The sequence below is a fragment of the Glandiceps talaboti genome, chromosome 13, assembly GCF_964340395.1.
Source record: "Glandiceps talaboti chromosome 13, keGlaTala1.1, whole genome shotgun sequence".
In the NCBI taxonomy this organism is placed as follows: Eukaryota; Metazoa; Hemichordata; class Enteropneusta; family Spengelidae; genus Glandiceps; species Glandiceps talaboti.
The window spans coordinates 955,001-970,565 of record NC_135561.1 but is presented as its reverse complement, the minus strand read 5'-3'; the positions used below and the strand labels follow the sequence as shown (position 1 = coordinate 970,565).

The following is a 15,565-nucleotide window of genomic DNA, read 5'->3' as shown; positions in this document are numbered from 1 at the left end:
CTCATTTTTACAGGATACCATTTCATTGAAAGCTGCATTGTTCCTAATTAAGTAAATTAAGGTCTCAATACTATTGATTAACTCTAAATTCTACTATTGTGAGCAAAAGTACCCACCGTCCCCATCACCACCTTGACATTACTTGTTCCAATACATGATTTATCACTTCTCAAATAAGAAATATCTTCTTTTGGTATGAGTTTGATTCTTGTATACTATAAGTCTCCTTACTATCTTTATTTTTATGTTGTAGGCCCTGCAAAACGAAGGAAGATTAAATCCCTGGAAGAAGAAGAGGGTAAGGCAAATTACCATTTAAGTCCCTTAGTACTTGTCTGTGTAGATAGTTCGATATTAATAGACATCCAATATTGCAATGTAAAATATCCTGGTGTTCTATATGGTTATCACTTTGTTTGTTTTTGTTATTTGTATTTGATATTTTCTTTACATGTACACTGCCCTCTAGTTACCTTACTTTGCTTTGATAGTAATGTTGTAACATTCCGGTGTCTACGGTGTCAGACTCGACTAGCATTATGCTATTTTTCTGACTCCCATTACCAAATTATCAACCTGTATTTACTTTATTGTGCGAACTGTAAAAAAATCTTATATATATGGTAATAAACAAATCTTACTTACTTAGCCAAACGTTAAGTCTCCTAGTACGATGCATTAAATTATAAAATGGCACTACTCTCAAAGTTAGACTTTGATTAGAATCTTGGATGATACTACTATATTAAAAACATTGATATCGACATAGCCTTATGCTTTGCCTTTCAGCCGAAATGCGACGAAGGAGAGTACCCGAGGTTTCAAACTACGACGTTCTTGGTAAGTTATCATCTTATCATTGTTTTCATATCATACGATCTGACCCAATTTTGCATGAAGTTGTCGGCCATGGACAAGGACGACATATATGGTCTACATGATCGTATTCTGTGTGTCGAGGTCAGAACACTGTTTTCTCGTGTCAGTTTTCCGGCATTATGTACAATAATTGAGTAATGATGGTTGAATAATCAAAATGGCCGGCTTTGAAGCTGCAATTCGGCGGTTGGATTCTCGACACTAGATTGATACCGAATAGTTAAAGTTATTGGACAAGATATTTACCTTAGTGGGGACCCAGTGGTAATGGTATAGAGTTTAGTATGTGAAAGTTCTACGCTTACAGAGGCTGCAATGGCTTGTATGCTCCCCAGCGGGTTGGGTAAGTAAAGGCTGCTGTGTCTTTATGGGTTCTTGCCAGATACTACTTGTCGAATACCTAGAGCATTGTGGACAAGCACTTTATGCCCCATATGAGAACTAACATTATAGCTACAATTATGAATGCAAGTACCGCTTTATTTAGTTTATTTATTTCTTCCTCTTCAAATGCAAACAGTCAACAAAGATGATTTCCTAGCAAGGCAAGTGAAGATAAGGCAAGGAAGTGTACACGATCGATATGATATTGGAGAGGAACTTGGAAGGTAAACATATTATAATTTATACATCACGAGAAATATGTTCATAATGCACATCATTTTATGTTACCGTCTTTATGGTGTTCACTGTACTTTCTGGTCATTAATCCTGTTGTCCACTTTCTGGTCAATAATCCTGTGGAACTCTAATAACTTTTGAACTCCAAAGGCAAATGTCAGAGCTAAGGCAGTTTTTGGATATTGCAGCCACTATGTACCATTTGCTGAATCATATGTGAAATATACAATGCATTCACTCACCAAACAACGTCATTCTTGCAGGGGCGACTTTGGAGTTGTCTATCGATGTGTTGAAAGATCAACTGGTCGTAACTTTGCAGCTAAGTTTGTTGATGCAAAAACACCAATAGAAAAAGCAGCCATCAAAGCAGAAATTCAAATGATGAACAGACTTCAATATCCTAAGTTATTACAACTCCACGATGCCTATGAACATCAGGATGAATTGGTCATGGTTCTAGAATTGTAAGTATATATACATGGTGCATATTTATATCAATTGTTTTCGTATAGTCTTGAATGTTGAAGTTCAACCTTTAACTCCAAAGTCAGATTTCAAAATGAACGCAATAATTCTTGTATGTTCCAACAGGTATATTCTAGTAATGCTACTTTTGATGTTACTTGATTTGGTGCAATTCATGAATTTCTGCACTGAATATTAAATGGATAATTATGAAATGCACCAAAAAATTACAATTCCTCCAAAACATTACAATTCCTTTCTTATTGTATGTTCCTTTATACGATATTATGGAAGAGTCATGGATTTGATCTACGGATATAAGATACTTATAACTCATATCCAGACATATTCATTTTGATAGAAATTTTGTGGCTTTGTTTTGGGGATGTAGGATACATTTATCTCATGTAATCTAAAAGTTACTACATGTAGTATACGGCTACTTTTGAATTAGGGTTGTGTTACTTACCGTAAATAATTTTCAAAACTGTCTTAAAGGGGGACGCCACTTATAACCATAGCGTTATTGTCAAAAACTTCGGATTCGCATCACACAATTTTCACTCGGTTGCCAAGAAACGCCGAATTGAATGAATATCTTTTTCACCTCTAATGATTTTTTTTCAGTGGAATACCGTTGCATTATGGGTCAAGGAGACTTGAGTATTCATCAGATGCACACTGAATAGTCACGACTCCTAAGAGCTTATTTCCTTTCAAATAAGTTTTTTTTTTTGAAATTTATAATAGTTATGAATATGAACTATACAAGTTTCTGTTTGCTTTGTAGTCTTTCAGGCGGAGACATATTCGATCGTGTTCTTGACGCCAAGTATATTTTGACTGAGGAGGAAGTCGCTCTGTATGCCAAACAAATCTGTGAGGGACTTAATTACATGCATACTAAAAGTATCATGTATCTTGACCTCAAGGTAGGGTTTTCTGCAAAGTCTCCATCTTCATCTGTATGCATGTTTTAGGACCAAATAGCGAAAGAGTTAGAGTTATAGGGATCATTTATCTAACTCAACCACAAATTTATGAGTAAATCTCAATCAATCTCTTTTAAGAAGCTCTTGTTGAAATGAAATGCTTGTGTTTACTATATAGAATTAAATGAAGGCTTGAAAGCAATGTATGACACCGGGTGACTGCGCTTTCCCTAGGAAACATGTCAATGACTAATCCTCAATTATTTCAATGGTATTTGCGTTGGGGTTGGGATGGAGTTAGTGGTGTAAAAAATGGATACCCTTCTCAATGACCATTGTAATACATAACCAATGTGATTGGATCCCACAATTCATCTTGCATCAGTATTATTTTATGTAGCTTTTTCTTTAAACACTTTACTACACAGCACACACTATCAATATGCACACACATATATACACACACTGACAGACAGACAGACAGACAGACACATACATACATACATACATACATACATACATACATACATACATACATACATACATACATACATACATACATACATGCATGCATGCATACATACAGACAGACAGACAGACAGACAGACAGACAGACAGACAGACAGACATCATCATCATCCCACATTCACTCTCCCCAACCACCTGCCTCATGCTGTTAATGATACACTTTTACACCTACTTTTCTTCTCTATCTTAGCCTGAGAATGTACTTTATGAAAGCAAGGCAGGCGCTAATATAAAACTGATTGACTTGGGTAGTGCTAAAAGGATCAATCCTGAAGAAAAAGCTAAGATGGTTTTCGGATCACCCGACTTTGTTGCCCCAGAAGTGCTTCTTAACGAAACCGTTGGGTTTAACACAGATATGTGGACCGTTGGTGTTCTCTGCTACATGTTGTAAGTACACCTATTGTTACAATATATGACATAAGAATTTCAAGTTATACTAAACTATTACTCAGTACAATAGTTAGTTAGTTAGTTAGTTAGTTAGTTAGTTAGTAGAGTGCGACTCTTCCAAATGCTACTGTGTGACGTTACCCCTAGACACGAATCATAATTTGTTTGTACATGTGTGACAAGACATAAAGGAATTCCAGATCAACTTCTTTGATCACTATTGATCCCTAGCTTGATTTCCAACGTACAGATGCATATTTCGTTATTTTAACTTCGGTCATCGATACGTTATGCTAATTAGACTGTTTGAAAAGGAAACTAAACCATGTCATGATCACTGCGAATGTTATATTCATAATTTGTCATCCATTTGTCAATATAATACGTCAGTATTGTCGTGAAGATTTAATTAGCACCACCATGGAGACGTGCATGTTCTAACGAGGGTATCCTAAAATTCCTCTAAACCGCATTAAGTTTTGTAGATTAAAATGGCCGATAAAAACGATATTATTTAATCCTGTAGACTATAGTCACTAATACAAATGGTCTTCTTTTCAGATTGAGTGGTATACATCCGTTCAAAAGCGACAAGGCAAAAATACAACGTGCGGAATGGGAATTCGATCAGGCAGCATTCAAGGGCATTTCTGATAACGCTAAAGATTTCATAAAGAGAATCCTGGTGAAGGATAAGCAGTATGTATAACAACTATGCAATTTCTATAAAATTTATATCTAATTATCTCGATGAAATGACATTTCGATGTATATTTGTTGTATAAATATTTGTCGTCTTTAGAAATGAAAATATGTACCATTTTGACCAGCTTATTACTACTATGATGTCTACCCGAACGGCGGTTGAGCTATTCCTAGTCTAATAGCTATCTGAGAAGTTTATGCCAGTACCTTGTTTTCGTTCAAGATACATTTATTAATGTGTACATTGTGTTCAATACCGGAGACTTACTGTATTTCAGTTCATCAGTCACATTGTCAGAACTAAGATCCACCTTGTGGCTCAGTTAGCGGGCTGATTAATAAGTATGTAAACATGGGAAATTAAAGAATATTATATTACGAATAGAAGATTTTTCAGATAGAGTCTAATGTGCTTGACTCAATATGACAATAACAATGGCCAATTCCTCTCAACAGTGAACGTCTGTCATCATTAAATGCATTAGATCATCCTTGGCTAAAGGTAAGCACCTAATGTTCAGGACTATGATAACTCTTTGGAATATTGATTTTTTTATATAAAACAGACATTACAATGACAAGTGTGTACTTTATTCGATACTATTACTATTGATAGTTTTCCTTGTTATTTGCAATTCTTATGAAAAAGTTATTGTACAAATGAAAGGTGATATCATCACTATGAACACGGCGAAATGTAGCATAATAGTTATCAAACCCAGTGAATGATTTAATGACATTTTTGGGTGCATTAATAAATTGCCGTTGACATTAGGATCACAGAGGAAATGTATATTCATGACACTGACAACAGTATAGAGACATATTACAGGCATTTGAAAGCATAAATCAAGATATATATGATAGCAAAATGAGTTTTCTGTTTATATAACGCTCATTCAGGTAAAATGTTTGATACTATGATACTTTTAATGATCTTAAGGAAAGAATTCCTTTTAACAAAGACAGTTCTTGCCCTCATTTTATTATAATGATGATGGTTCTAGAACAGAAGCACTGTTATTTTTCTTGCAGGACCCACAGCGTGGTGGTGGTATCCGTATTGCTACTGATAAGCACAAACAACTTCTTGGTCACCTGAAGTGGAATGTACGTACATATTTTGCAGTTACATTAGCTCTCACTTGTTAGTATTTTTCCATCGAAAATAGGTCGGACCTGGGGGAGTCACTTAAGTGCCTATGATTCATCTTCGATTTCTCACATGATATCTGTGAGATGGAATGCTAATAGTTATACTTGTAATGTTTAACCACAAATATACTATTATATTAAATATATGATTGACGAAGACAGCATCTATGTGATTCCTGAGATGGAATCTGTCACTCTGTCAATCAAATACTCGTCAAGGTATAACACACTCTTTGTCATAAATGTTTAGTTTTTGGTTATGTTGTTGTTGTTTCAGATTGATGCATCCTTTGATGTTGTCTGTTTTATAGTAAATTGTTGCATAAATCCCCAAATGCTATACATTTTGCCTAGAAATTCATTCTTAAACACCGAAATGCTAAGCTTTTATAACTAGTGTTTTTGAATAAGCACCAGAATATACACTTCACATAGAGAAAGTATGGACAGTCATTCCGTTGGAGAAATCGAAGTAACACAAAAGGAAGTAATGTATCAAATAAAATTAAACCATGACTGTAATATATCAAATCAAACATACTTATTAGAAGAGTATAATTTCACAAATAATGAACTACTTGACAATATTGTAATAATTCCTCATTCTAGACTGGAACATCACTAATACCTATTGGCAGGCTAGCATCTATGGGTGCTCTTAAATCAATGAACCCATTGGAAGGCAGGGAAGTCGTCAACAGAGGAATGAGTAAGTAACTCTTTTAAAGGCCAGATATTCAATTAGCATTGGACTGGAACTGAAAGATAAGGATTACATAGAGTTATTTCCTTTTCCAGAACAAAATCTTGTATAGCTACGCAAGACAATTTTTGTCATGCCGAAATTGTAATCTAATTATAATGTTGTTTTAGTGACAAACTTCGATCATTTTACATCATAAAATCAGATTACATCAGATATCTGATTTGGTGAATTTGATCTATTCTATTTTAGGTCGCCGTGATGCCGCACCAAGATTTATTAAGAAGCCCAGAAATGTCAACGTTACAGAGTTTAACAACGCTTTGTTTGAGTGTATTATTGCTGCTGGTACAGTACCAACGATTATCTGGTATGTAATATACCAAATAAGACAAACATATATCAACTGTGTAAACCTACAGTGACAAAATGTTTAAGGCTTACATCATTGCGAGCTTCATTAGCCCTAGAAATATCAGCTTTTGTAGGCGTAAAAAGTGGCCAAGTCTCTTCAAAAGGGATATCTTTTCTGGCAATGTCACACATTTTATGCCTTCGGTGTACATTGATTACTGGAATTTATTAAGTTACATTGTTTTTCTTCTTTTGTAAAAATGTATAATCCCCGTTTCCAGGTATAAAACGATGTTATTCAATAAGAAAATATGTGGTTTTTCAAGCTGTGTTATAAATGATGTCATATCACTGAGCAGCAAATCGTACCAATTAAAAGAATAGTATTGATGACGTAATGGCCAAATGTTACAGAATGTGTTTCATTTTTATTTATTTTACAGGTATAAGAGTGGAAAAGAACTCATCCAAGGTATAAAACACAAAGCCAAGTATGATGACATCAATTACAAACTCCAAGTGTCAAGATGTGTTGAAGACGACAACGGAGAGTATGAAGTACGGGCAGAAAACTCGTATGGCAAAATCAGTGCTAAACCAAAACTCAATGTCATTCGTAAGTATCATATATTCATTTGATACATTAATATTTTTTTATGTTTCATGTTGAGATGACCTAGCATTGGATAACGACCTGCAGATATGAAACCTAACGTTTTAGTTCTATGTGTTTATCGGTCGGCGATAACATAACACAATAATCTTGAGATTAAAGCTTTGTGAGGCGTTAATATTCCTAATTAAGAAAGCCTCTTCTGTATTAAATACAATTGTAATCAGCAGCCCTGTATAGTCTTCTTCAAAGTAACTGGTAGAGTTGAAGGCTGTATATCTGGTAAGCGGTAAGGTTCCATAAACACGACTTGTATATTCCTTCTAACTCGTGTTATATATTTGTGAAGGCAAGACTTGTGTAACTACCTTACTCCGAACTACAATACTGTCCTACTAAACTCCAAGTGTACAAATCAGGAATGTCTGGATCGGGAAACGTTATAACACAGACAAGACGTTCTTGCCTGTGGTTATTTATTACTAGTAATTATAATGTACACACGATTTATTTGAAAGCAATACGTCAAAATAAATAGCGTATACTTTTTGTTTATTGCAGCTGATCCAAGTAAACATGTTCAGTATGAACGGAAACAAATAAGGTAAGGTAATATACATTCACAGCTTTTAGGTTAGCTGTAAATTAGCTCTAAAAGATGTTATCTTTAACTGAAAAGTTAAAAATCAACTGCTCTTGTATACATGCATTCGATTTGGCTTTTGGTCTCCTTCATGCATATATTAAATTCTAGTATGCAAATAAGTAACAAAGAAAGAATGAACCAATTGAAAACATTTAGTATCCCCAAAGAATAGATTGCCATTTGATTGTAAGTCAATTAGAGTAATTATTTAGATTCATCACTATGGATAATGTAGGAATATTAGCTCTGCCTTTATTTTTCAATTTATGTTTTCCTGGAATAACCAAGTTCATGCTAAATTCTAATATCAATGCTATTTTTACTGTAGGAAGGGACGTGAGTTTGTGGTAGAGGAGATTCCAGATTCAGCTCCAAGGTTTACATTTATGCTCCGATCTCGTCGAATTCAGATAGGTGACAGTGTCAAACTGTCAGCCATAGTTTCGGGACAACCAGAAGCTAAGGTTAGTAACGATCTGGCTTTGAATCAATAAAGAAACATATGCTGGTCTTAATTTCACATATAGTATATTATAGCACTTATACATTTGCACCCGTGCTTTACATGCGCCATTTGATGTGGTCGCATGTTCATGAGCGAAGCGAAGTTAAGTACAAAGGAAATCATCGCTAGCATGAGTGCAAATACCTCGAGTACTCTGCTGGCACTCATTAGTTGCAATGTTTGATTTAAAGTCTGGGGAGCACATCTGAAGGAAACCTTCACCATTGATGTTGATACTTTATAGGTCCGCCCCCCCCCCCTCCCAATAATGCAATTTTCTGCTTATGTGGTTTCATTGGAGATTAACGAATTCACTTGTGGCGTTTAAAGTTTAGCAGTGGAAAGGATGACATTTATTTTTAAAAATGCCATCACTGGAAAAATGAAACACGAAATTAAGACTTTGTTGCCCCACTAACATCCTTTATCTTGATTCTATTGTTATAAGGTATCCTGGATGTTTAATGGTAGAGATATAACACCTTCTCAAGATCACTTCAAAATTTCATATATGCTTGGAATGTGTTCATTGGTGATTGAGAAAGTCACCCCTGACCTAGCTGGTAAATTTGCTTGTGTTGCTAAAAATAGTTTAGGAGAGGACGTCACCGAATGTTCCCTGCAGGTCGATGGTAAGTAGATTGGTGTACTTGAATGGCAAAATAGTATAGGTCACTGCAGTAACATTTAGATGCTGGGCAAGTAGTTGTCAGTGTATTTCTAAACCTCTTATTAACTGTCAAAGATGAACTAATGAAAATATAGTTTTTAAGCACAACTGAACTGAGGTATAAACTACATCGTATAAATATTATGCCGTGCATAAAATATACATTTATACTAACGTCCAGAGAGATCGGAACTGCTATCAAAACACGGTCCTACAAAAGTGACAGGTCTCGGACAACTAACGTTTTGTGTGTTTATATTTAGTTCGATGTTTGACATTGTAGTTTCTTTTGTTTTCCCAATACAATGACATACAATACAATAGTAGTAATAACAGTCTTTTAATTTCCACAAACGAATACACAGTTTACGTAGTTTGGTAGCACTCTATTTGAATGTACCAGTATAGGATCTCGGTCTAATACATATTTATTTCACAGCTGTTGATCCAAGAGCTGCAGCTAAATTTGGCATTGACCTTGACTCGTCGGAGGTACAAGCCGCAGCACTCAAGATCCAAAAAGGTTTTAGAGGGTTTTCATCATCAAGAAAGGAAAGGGAAAGTCGAACATCTGAAGGTATGGCGTACTTCATTGCTATCAGTGTATTGCGATTTGTATGCATATTTCTTTGAATAATTTCTCAAACAGACAACTGTACTTGAACTTCAAACTTTACTTCAGGACAGGCAAGTAGGTGAATATGGACATTGACAAAAAGTGTTTTTTTTAAGGAATTGAGAATGGTTTACAATAGGGTATTTGAATACTTTATCAAATCGCATTGATTACAGTCTGGTAGATGATGATAATTATAACTGAATGAAATTTTCGATACTTTCAAATCTGCACAGTGTCGACGGAGTCAAAGGGAGCGACAAAGATAACAAAAACAGTTGAAAGGGTTGAAAAGGAAGAGATTGTTGAAGAGAAAAAAGGTTTGTGGCGCCTTTTATGCTCCATTAACTTTCAATGGCAAAGACTACTTCTAGATGCATAACTTTCTTTTCTAATATTGTTCTTATGCATATTTTTAGACGGTAAAGCAGAATATTTCATTTTGTTAACACTAAAATAAGTTGCTTGCAGACTGGATCCAGAGATGGAACCCGGTATACATGTGGACAGGAATATTGCATGGACGCTTCATCTACTCATAGCACGTTTATTCTTTTTAGCAAAATAATGCCAAATATTTGAAATGTCGGCTCGTCCATTGTAATTGTAGAAGTAAAACCTGTTCCTCCTGAAGAAGAAATAGATATTGATCTTGATAACCCAGAAACAGAAAAGGCAGCTTTGAAGATACAGGCACAATTTAAAGGATTAAAAGCAAGAAAAGGTTTTGCCGCCAAAAAAGCTGAAAAGGAAAAAGAGAAAAAGGAAGGAAACCAAGAAAAAGGTTAATGAAAAAATCGGTGTTTGCGGATTTGATTCTAATCATACATTTGTTTTTATTTTAGTGATACTAATACCATCATGGCAAATTGATGTAAGAATGGGGTAAAGACATTTGAGGCCCATGGTGTGTCATACGCATGTCTCTCTTTTTTATTTCAAATGTTTACATACAAAACTTTTGCATGAACTTCACTAAAGGGGCATAAGCTGAGTTCACACTCTTTGGATACTTAAACTGTCTAGTAGTCTGCCGACTGTAGCATACTAAACAGTCACTTGCTATTGGCAGAGCTCTAGCCAGGCATACTAGATTTGATGATACACACGGGAACTAAATGCTCAGTATGACATCTCTACCAACAACATAAGAATAAGATATTAAATGTCGTCCAAGGCATTCTCGGACATTTGAATTTATACTAAAATAGTTTAAGTGTGGTTCTGTATAGTCTGTTAACACTGGTGAAATATCATAGACGCTCAGCTTGTGCCACTTTAATCTACATTCTTCAAAAAACAATTTAATGTTCTCCTGTCCAAAAGTATGGATGTTAATCTAATGCTTTTATATCTTTCAACATTCTTTCTTACTTTCTTTCCGTATTCATATATTCTGTCTTTCGAGTTTTTAGATTCCGATTCTTCTGCACTTTCCTCTCCCTAGCTCCTCTTTTTGGATTATTGTGTCATTTTTGCATGTGTTTCTTTCACCATTGACAAGTTCTTTATATCCTTAGAGATTTACACAGAACATAAAGATATTTGAAGACCACAAACTTATGTTACAGGCATTATTTAGTACGACTTCTGATATTCGATTTTGGTAGAGCAACTGGCTCACGCCGTCCTGATTTCTACAAATTTATAATTATTGATTTACAATAATAACTGTGATATAAATTAAAACACGAACTGTCCTGTTATTAGTTTAGTTTAGATAAGTAGATCTCAGAAAATGTAAAAATATCTTGCCTCAAAAATTGAAATTCAAGTATATGAACTGATTACACTGAGTTCCGCAAATTATTGTGTCAGTTCACCTGTTATATAATATTATTTATGTTACACTTTCTACGAAGTTAATTACAAAGAATAATTGTCGTTTACTTCACAGTGGACCAGAGTGGTTTACACATAAAGAATTCCCTGAAAAAAAACAACACGCGAGCTTCTACTAAAAACGATTAAAAGCAAATAGGTATAAAATAGAAATAAGCAAACGCCGCAAGATTTTTGAGAAAAAATAGAAGCAACGTGAAAGCTGACCTCTACAAATAAAAACTTGTTCAGCAATATACAATATTGTGTGTTATCTCAGCAATTCCATTTCTGCAAAATTACAGGAAAAATACCGGACATGCTTTGACAAAATGACGGGATGTCACGATGGACGAATGGCTAGAGTGGCCGGCTTGGAATCTGCAGGTTGCAGGTTCTAGCCCCATCGCTGCCGTTTGTTTCTGTGTGGTTAGAGTCCTTTGGAAAGATTTGAACCACGATTGTGCCTCAGTCACCCCAGCTGTATAATTGGGGACCTGGTAGGATAGAGGTTGCAATGTGAATGATTATATAGGTTGCAATGGGACTGTATGCTCCCCGGGGAGTTGAGGAAGTATAAAGGGCCGTTGTGCTGCTATAGATCCATTGAAGTTAGAGACATTATGTTTATGCTATGTATATTGGACCTAACCAACACATCCTGGAAGTGATGATTTTGAAAGAAACCAAAAAAAAACTATGTATATAGTTAACTCAAACTCCCCAAACAGTAGACTCTTTTCCATTGTTTGTTAAGAGCCTATTTCATAATATTTATTAACATTTCGTAAATTAGGAATTGTAAAGATAATCAGAATCAATTGCATGGAAAGGTTGTAATGCACGTGGTTGGTGTGATTTCAATCATATGGATAAATATACTTCGTATCATGGATCAAAAGCTTTGTAATTGTAGAAGAACCAAAACCTGCTCCTCCTGAAGAAGAAATAGATATTGATCTTGATGACCCAGAAACAGAAAAGGCAGCCTTGAAGATACAGGCACAATTTAAAGGATTAAAAGCAAGAAAAGGTTTTGCCGCCAAAAAAGCTGAAAAGGAAAAAAAGGAAACAAAACAAGAGAAAGGTTATTTTTTTTGTTCTATTTGACATTCTTTCCCATTTTTTTCTTTTTGGGTTATTAGTTATTTTTTATCAATTTCATTTTAGTGTACTTGGCCGTCATTTTAGTGTACTTGGCCGTCTTACGACAATTCTTCCATAAAGTGTCAAAAGTAAAGCAAATTTCGTCTTTTGGTTTGATTTTTGTCATTTCTTTTTCAGTAGAGTATAGAGGTTTGAATTGTCGGAACCTTACACTAGTTACACCAGTTATTGAAATCTTAATCTCGGGTCATTTTCCCACTTTCCAATAAAAAAGATGTGGCATATCTTTCTCTGATTCCTTAATTTTCAGTTAATATTTCTCGTTACAATAACGAATAATTCATCAACATCGAACATTCATTTGAAAAAGTACATGGTATCAATAAAATCGACATAGCTATCCACAAAATACTGGCAAACATTACAGAATTGTAATCCTTTGACTATCTACAACTACATGAAATTCTGTACATGGTTACATATCCAGCATTGTATTTCCAACGTGATGATAAAGAAATCGAGGTTTTTTAATTTTTTTTTGTTTTAGTTTTTTTTTTGGTGTGTTGTTGTTTTTGAGGGGTCAATCAATCAATACGAATTTGGCTTAAGGTATATAATCCTTTTGTATACGGCAGAAAGGATTACATTACTGACATGGTTTACGTAATCATGGCAACTGCAAATGAATCGTGATATCCTCGACAACCTACACAATATTACCGCGTGGTTTTCACATATTTAAACATGTGACAAGACATTGTCAGGGATACAAATTGAACCAAAGAACATTTTCATGTAGTCTAGTGAATTTATTGTAAGATAATGGCAACTAACAACCTTTCCTGAATCCAAGACCTTTGTTTAACCTTTGTAGAAGTATCAGAGCAGATGCGTCCAACAAAGTAGCCAACAAAGCAAAGATTGTTACCTATCCTGGTGGCGCCAAAACAAAGAAACCCGTTTTATGCAGATATTAAAGTATGAAAGTCTCCATTACGTTATGGAAACATTAAAGACTTGGACACAACATGTTCCTGAGATGTTAATTGCCACCAATAAATGAATTAACACTTTCCTTTGCGCCTTTTACTCCTATTCTTTCTTTTCCCTAATAGGTGACATGTAATATTCCATTCCGAATTGCAGCCAACATTCAGATGTTATTTGTTTACAGATTATGCTCACTGAATATATAAATGATTAACTCCGTCGTGGATATTTACAATGTTAATTGTGTCTCAATGTACAGACTATTCGAAGCATGATTGCAAGGCATGTCGACTGATTGGCGACTCCTTGCATATTTTACATGGCATGCAGCCCTGTCCAGATTGAAAGTAACAGCTCATCATATATTTCTTTGATATCAGCATGTCAGCACCAGATTAAGTCTACCTCCCCTAGTCAAGTGTACATTTATATATCATTCCCCAATATTTGTTTTCCTCCAGTCGAAGATAATAGTGGGCACCTAAGGTGCCCTGTTACTACAAGTCGTTTACGAGTAATGACGGAATTCATACGTTGCACATTGTCTGGCTGAGGAAAATTGTTAGGATTGGTAAAGTTGTACCTGCGCATGCGTAATCTATGCAAAAGAAATAGTGATTTTAAACGTTTTGACTCATATTTCAAATATTGCAGAACTAATGACGTCGATGCACGTTGTTATACAGTACAATCAGGTTATAAATGCCACATTTACTGTCCGAATGCGTATAGCTTGGGTTGCGCGTGTTAAAATTTCTGTAACTGTGTCCGGTTATTTGCCTGTTCACCTTAAGCTAACATGATCAAATTTTATACTTTCAGAAAGTGAAGATTGAAGAGAAGAGCACGTAGTGGAATGAGTTGAAAAACAAGAAACGGAGACGTCGAAACCAAGGAGAAGACGTGGAGAAGTTTCGATGCCACACATGGAAGATAATACTTTAAACTTAAATTTTGTTTTTTTTTAAAAATGTAGATAAACATAGAAATAATGAAGATTAATTCCATATTAGGTAACCTCTGCAAATACTTAACCTGGAGTAACATTCACAATTGACTGAGATATTAACGTATGGCAGATTTGACACACGATCTACCTTAGTATACAGTTTATACATAGTCTGATATTTTAGGGCCGTATAAAAGCAGTATAATTGGTACAATTCTAGGAGGCTTTAACTTGTATTACTTAACACTAGGATTGACATCCGTACGAGTTGTTAGTGCTATTACTAAATTGTTTTGGTTATTACATGTACTAGCTTCAACATAGCGTACTTATTTACACTTGTATATGAATATAAATATGCCTTTTACATGTTGTTTTTTTCTATTTCACCAGGAGTAGGAGGGATTTTGTTTTAGATATCCTGGTCAAATTGTTAAAACAAACAAAAATACACTTTTTTTCTACTTCAACTTTTTTTTACATTGATGGCTTTGCATTGGCGTCTGGAATAACACAACGACACAAGAAGTCTTGCCATTTTTCACGTCTGCCTAACGACGTCAAGTGAACTGAAGCACGTTTGAGTGTAACTCAACGAATCATGATAATGGACTATTTATTTCTCTCCCATCCAACACCCACGCAACCCCAACTGTGTTCGAAAAATAAGATGCCCTAATGGTCTTACTACCTTTTGATATCCAATGATGTCTTCGATACTATTGCCCGATATTTCATTTCCAAATGGCACACAACCATGTGTTGCAGTACAACATTTGTGTTTGATAGGTGTTTATGAGAACCAGCGTCGTTCTAACAAGCTTTTGTTGTAATAAAAGAATAAAAAAAACGAAATATATGTTTCAGTCGTATCTTGCTTTTACATGGTAATAAAATACACGAGTTATTT

General features: G+C 35.0%; 1 protein-coding gene across 8 annotated transcripts in view; it reads left to right on the top strand.

Annotated features, from left to right (window-relative positions):
• The window catches only part of LOC144444559 (twitchin-like), a 94,941-nt gene extending 79,439 nt beyond the window's left edge, over positions 1–15,502 (top strand). For all 8 annotated transcript variants that reach the window (XM_078134017.1, XM_078134018.1, XM_078134014.1 and 5 more), the window contains 18 exons: positions 254–298; positions 790–840; positions 1,400–1,487; positions 1,764–1,967; positions 2,759–2,900; positions 3,619–3,818; positions 4,383–4,520; positions 4,983–5,028; positions 5,562–5,636; positions 6,291–6,390; positions 6,637–6,754; positions 7,182–7,354; positions 7,913–7,955; positions 8,326–8,461; positions 8,951–9,134; positions 9,612–9,749; positions 10,025–10,108; positions 14,529–15,502. In XM_078134017.1, coding sequence (XP_077990143.1) covers positions 254–298; positions 790–840; positions 1,400–1,487; positions 1,764–1,967; positions 2,759–2,900; positions 3,619–3,818; positions 4,383–4,520; positions 4,983–5,028; positions 5,562–5,636; positions 6,291–6,390; positions 6,637–6,754; positions 7,182–7,354; positions 7,913–7,955; positions 8,326–8,461; positions 8,951–9,134; positions 9,612–9,749; positions 10,025–10,108; positions 14,529–14,542 — 1,979 coding nt within the window. In that variant the 3' untranslated portion in view covers positions 14,543–15,502. The remainder of the gene's footprint in view (positions 1–253; positions 299–789; positions 841–1,399; positions 1,488–1,763; positions 1,968–2,758; positions 2,901–3,618; positions 3,819–4,382; positions 4,521–4,982; positions 5,029–5,561; positions 5,637–6,290; positions 6,391–6,636; positions 6,755–7,181; positions 7,355–7,912; positions 7,956–8,325; positions 8,462–8,950; positions 9,135–9,611; positions 9,750–10,024; positions 10,109–14,528) is intronic.
• The last annotated feature ends 63 nt before the right edge of the window (positions 15,503–15,565 follow it).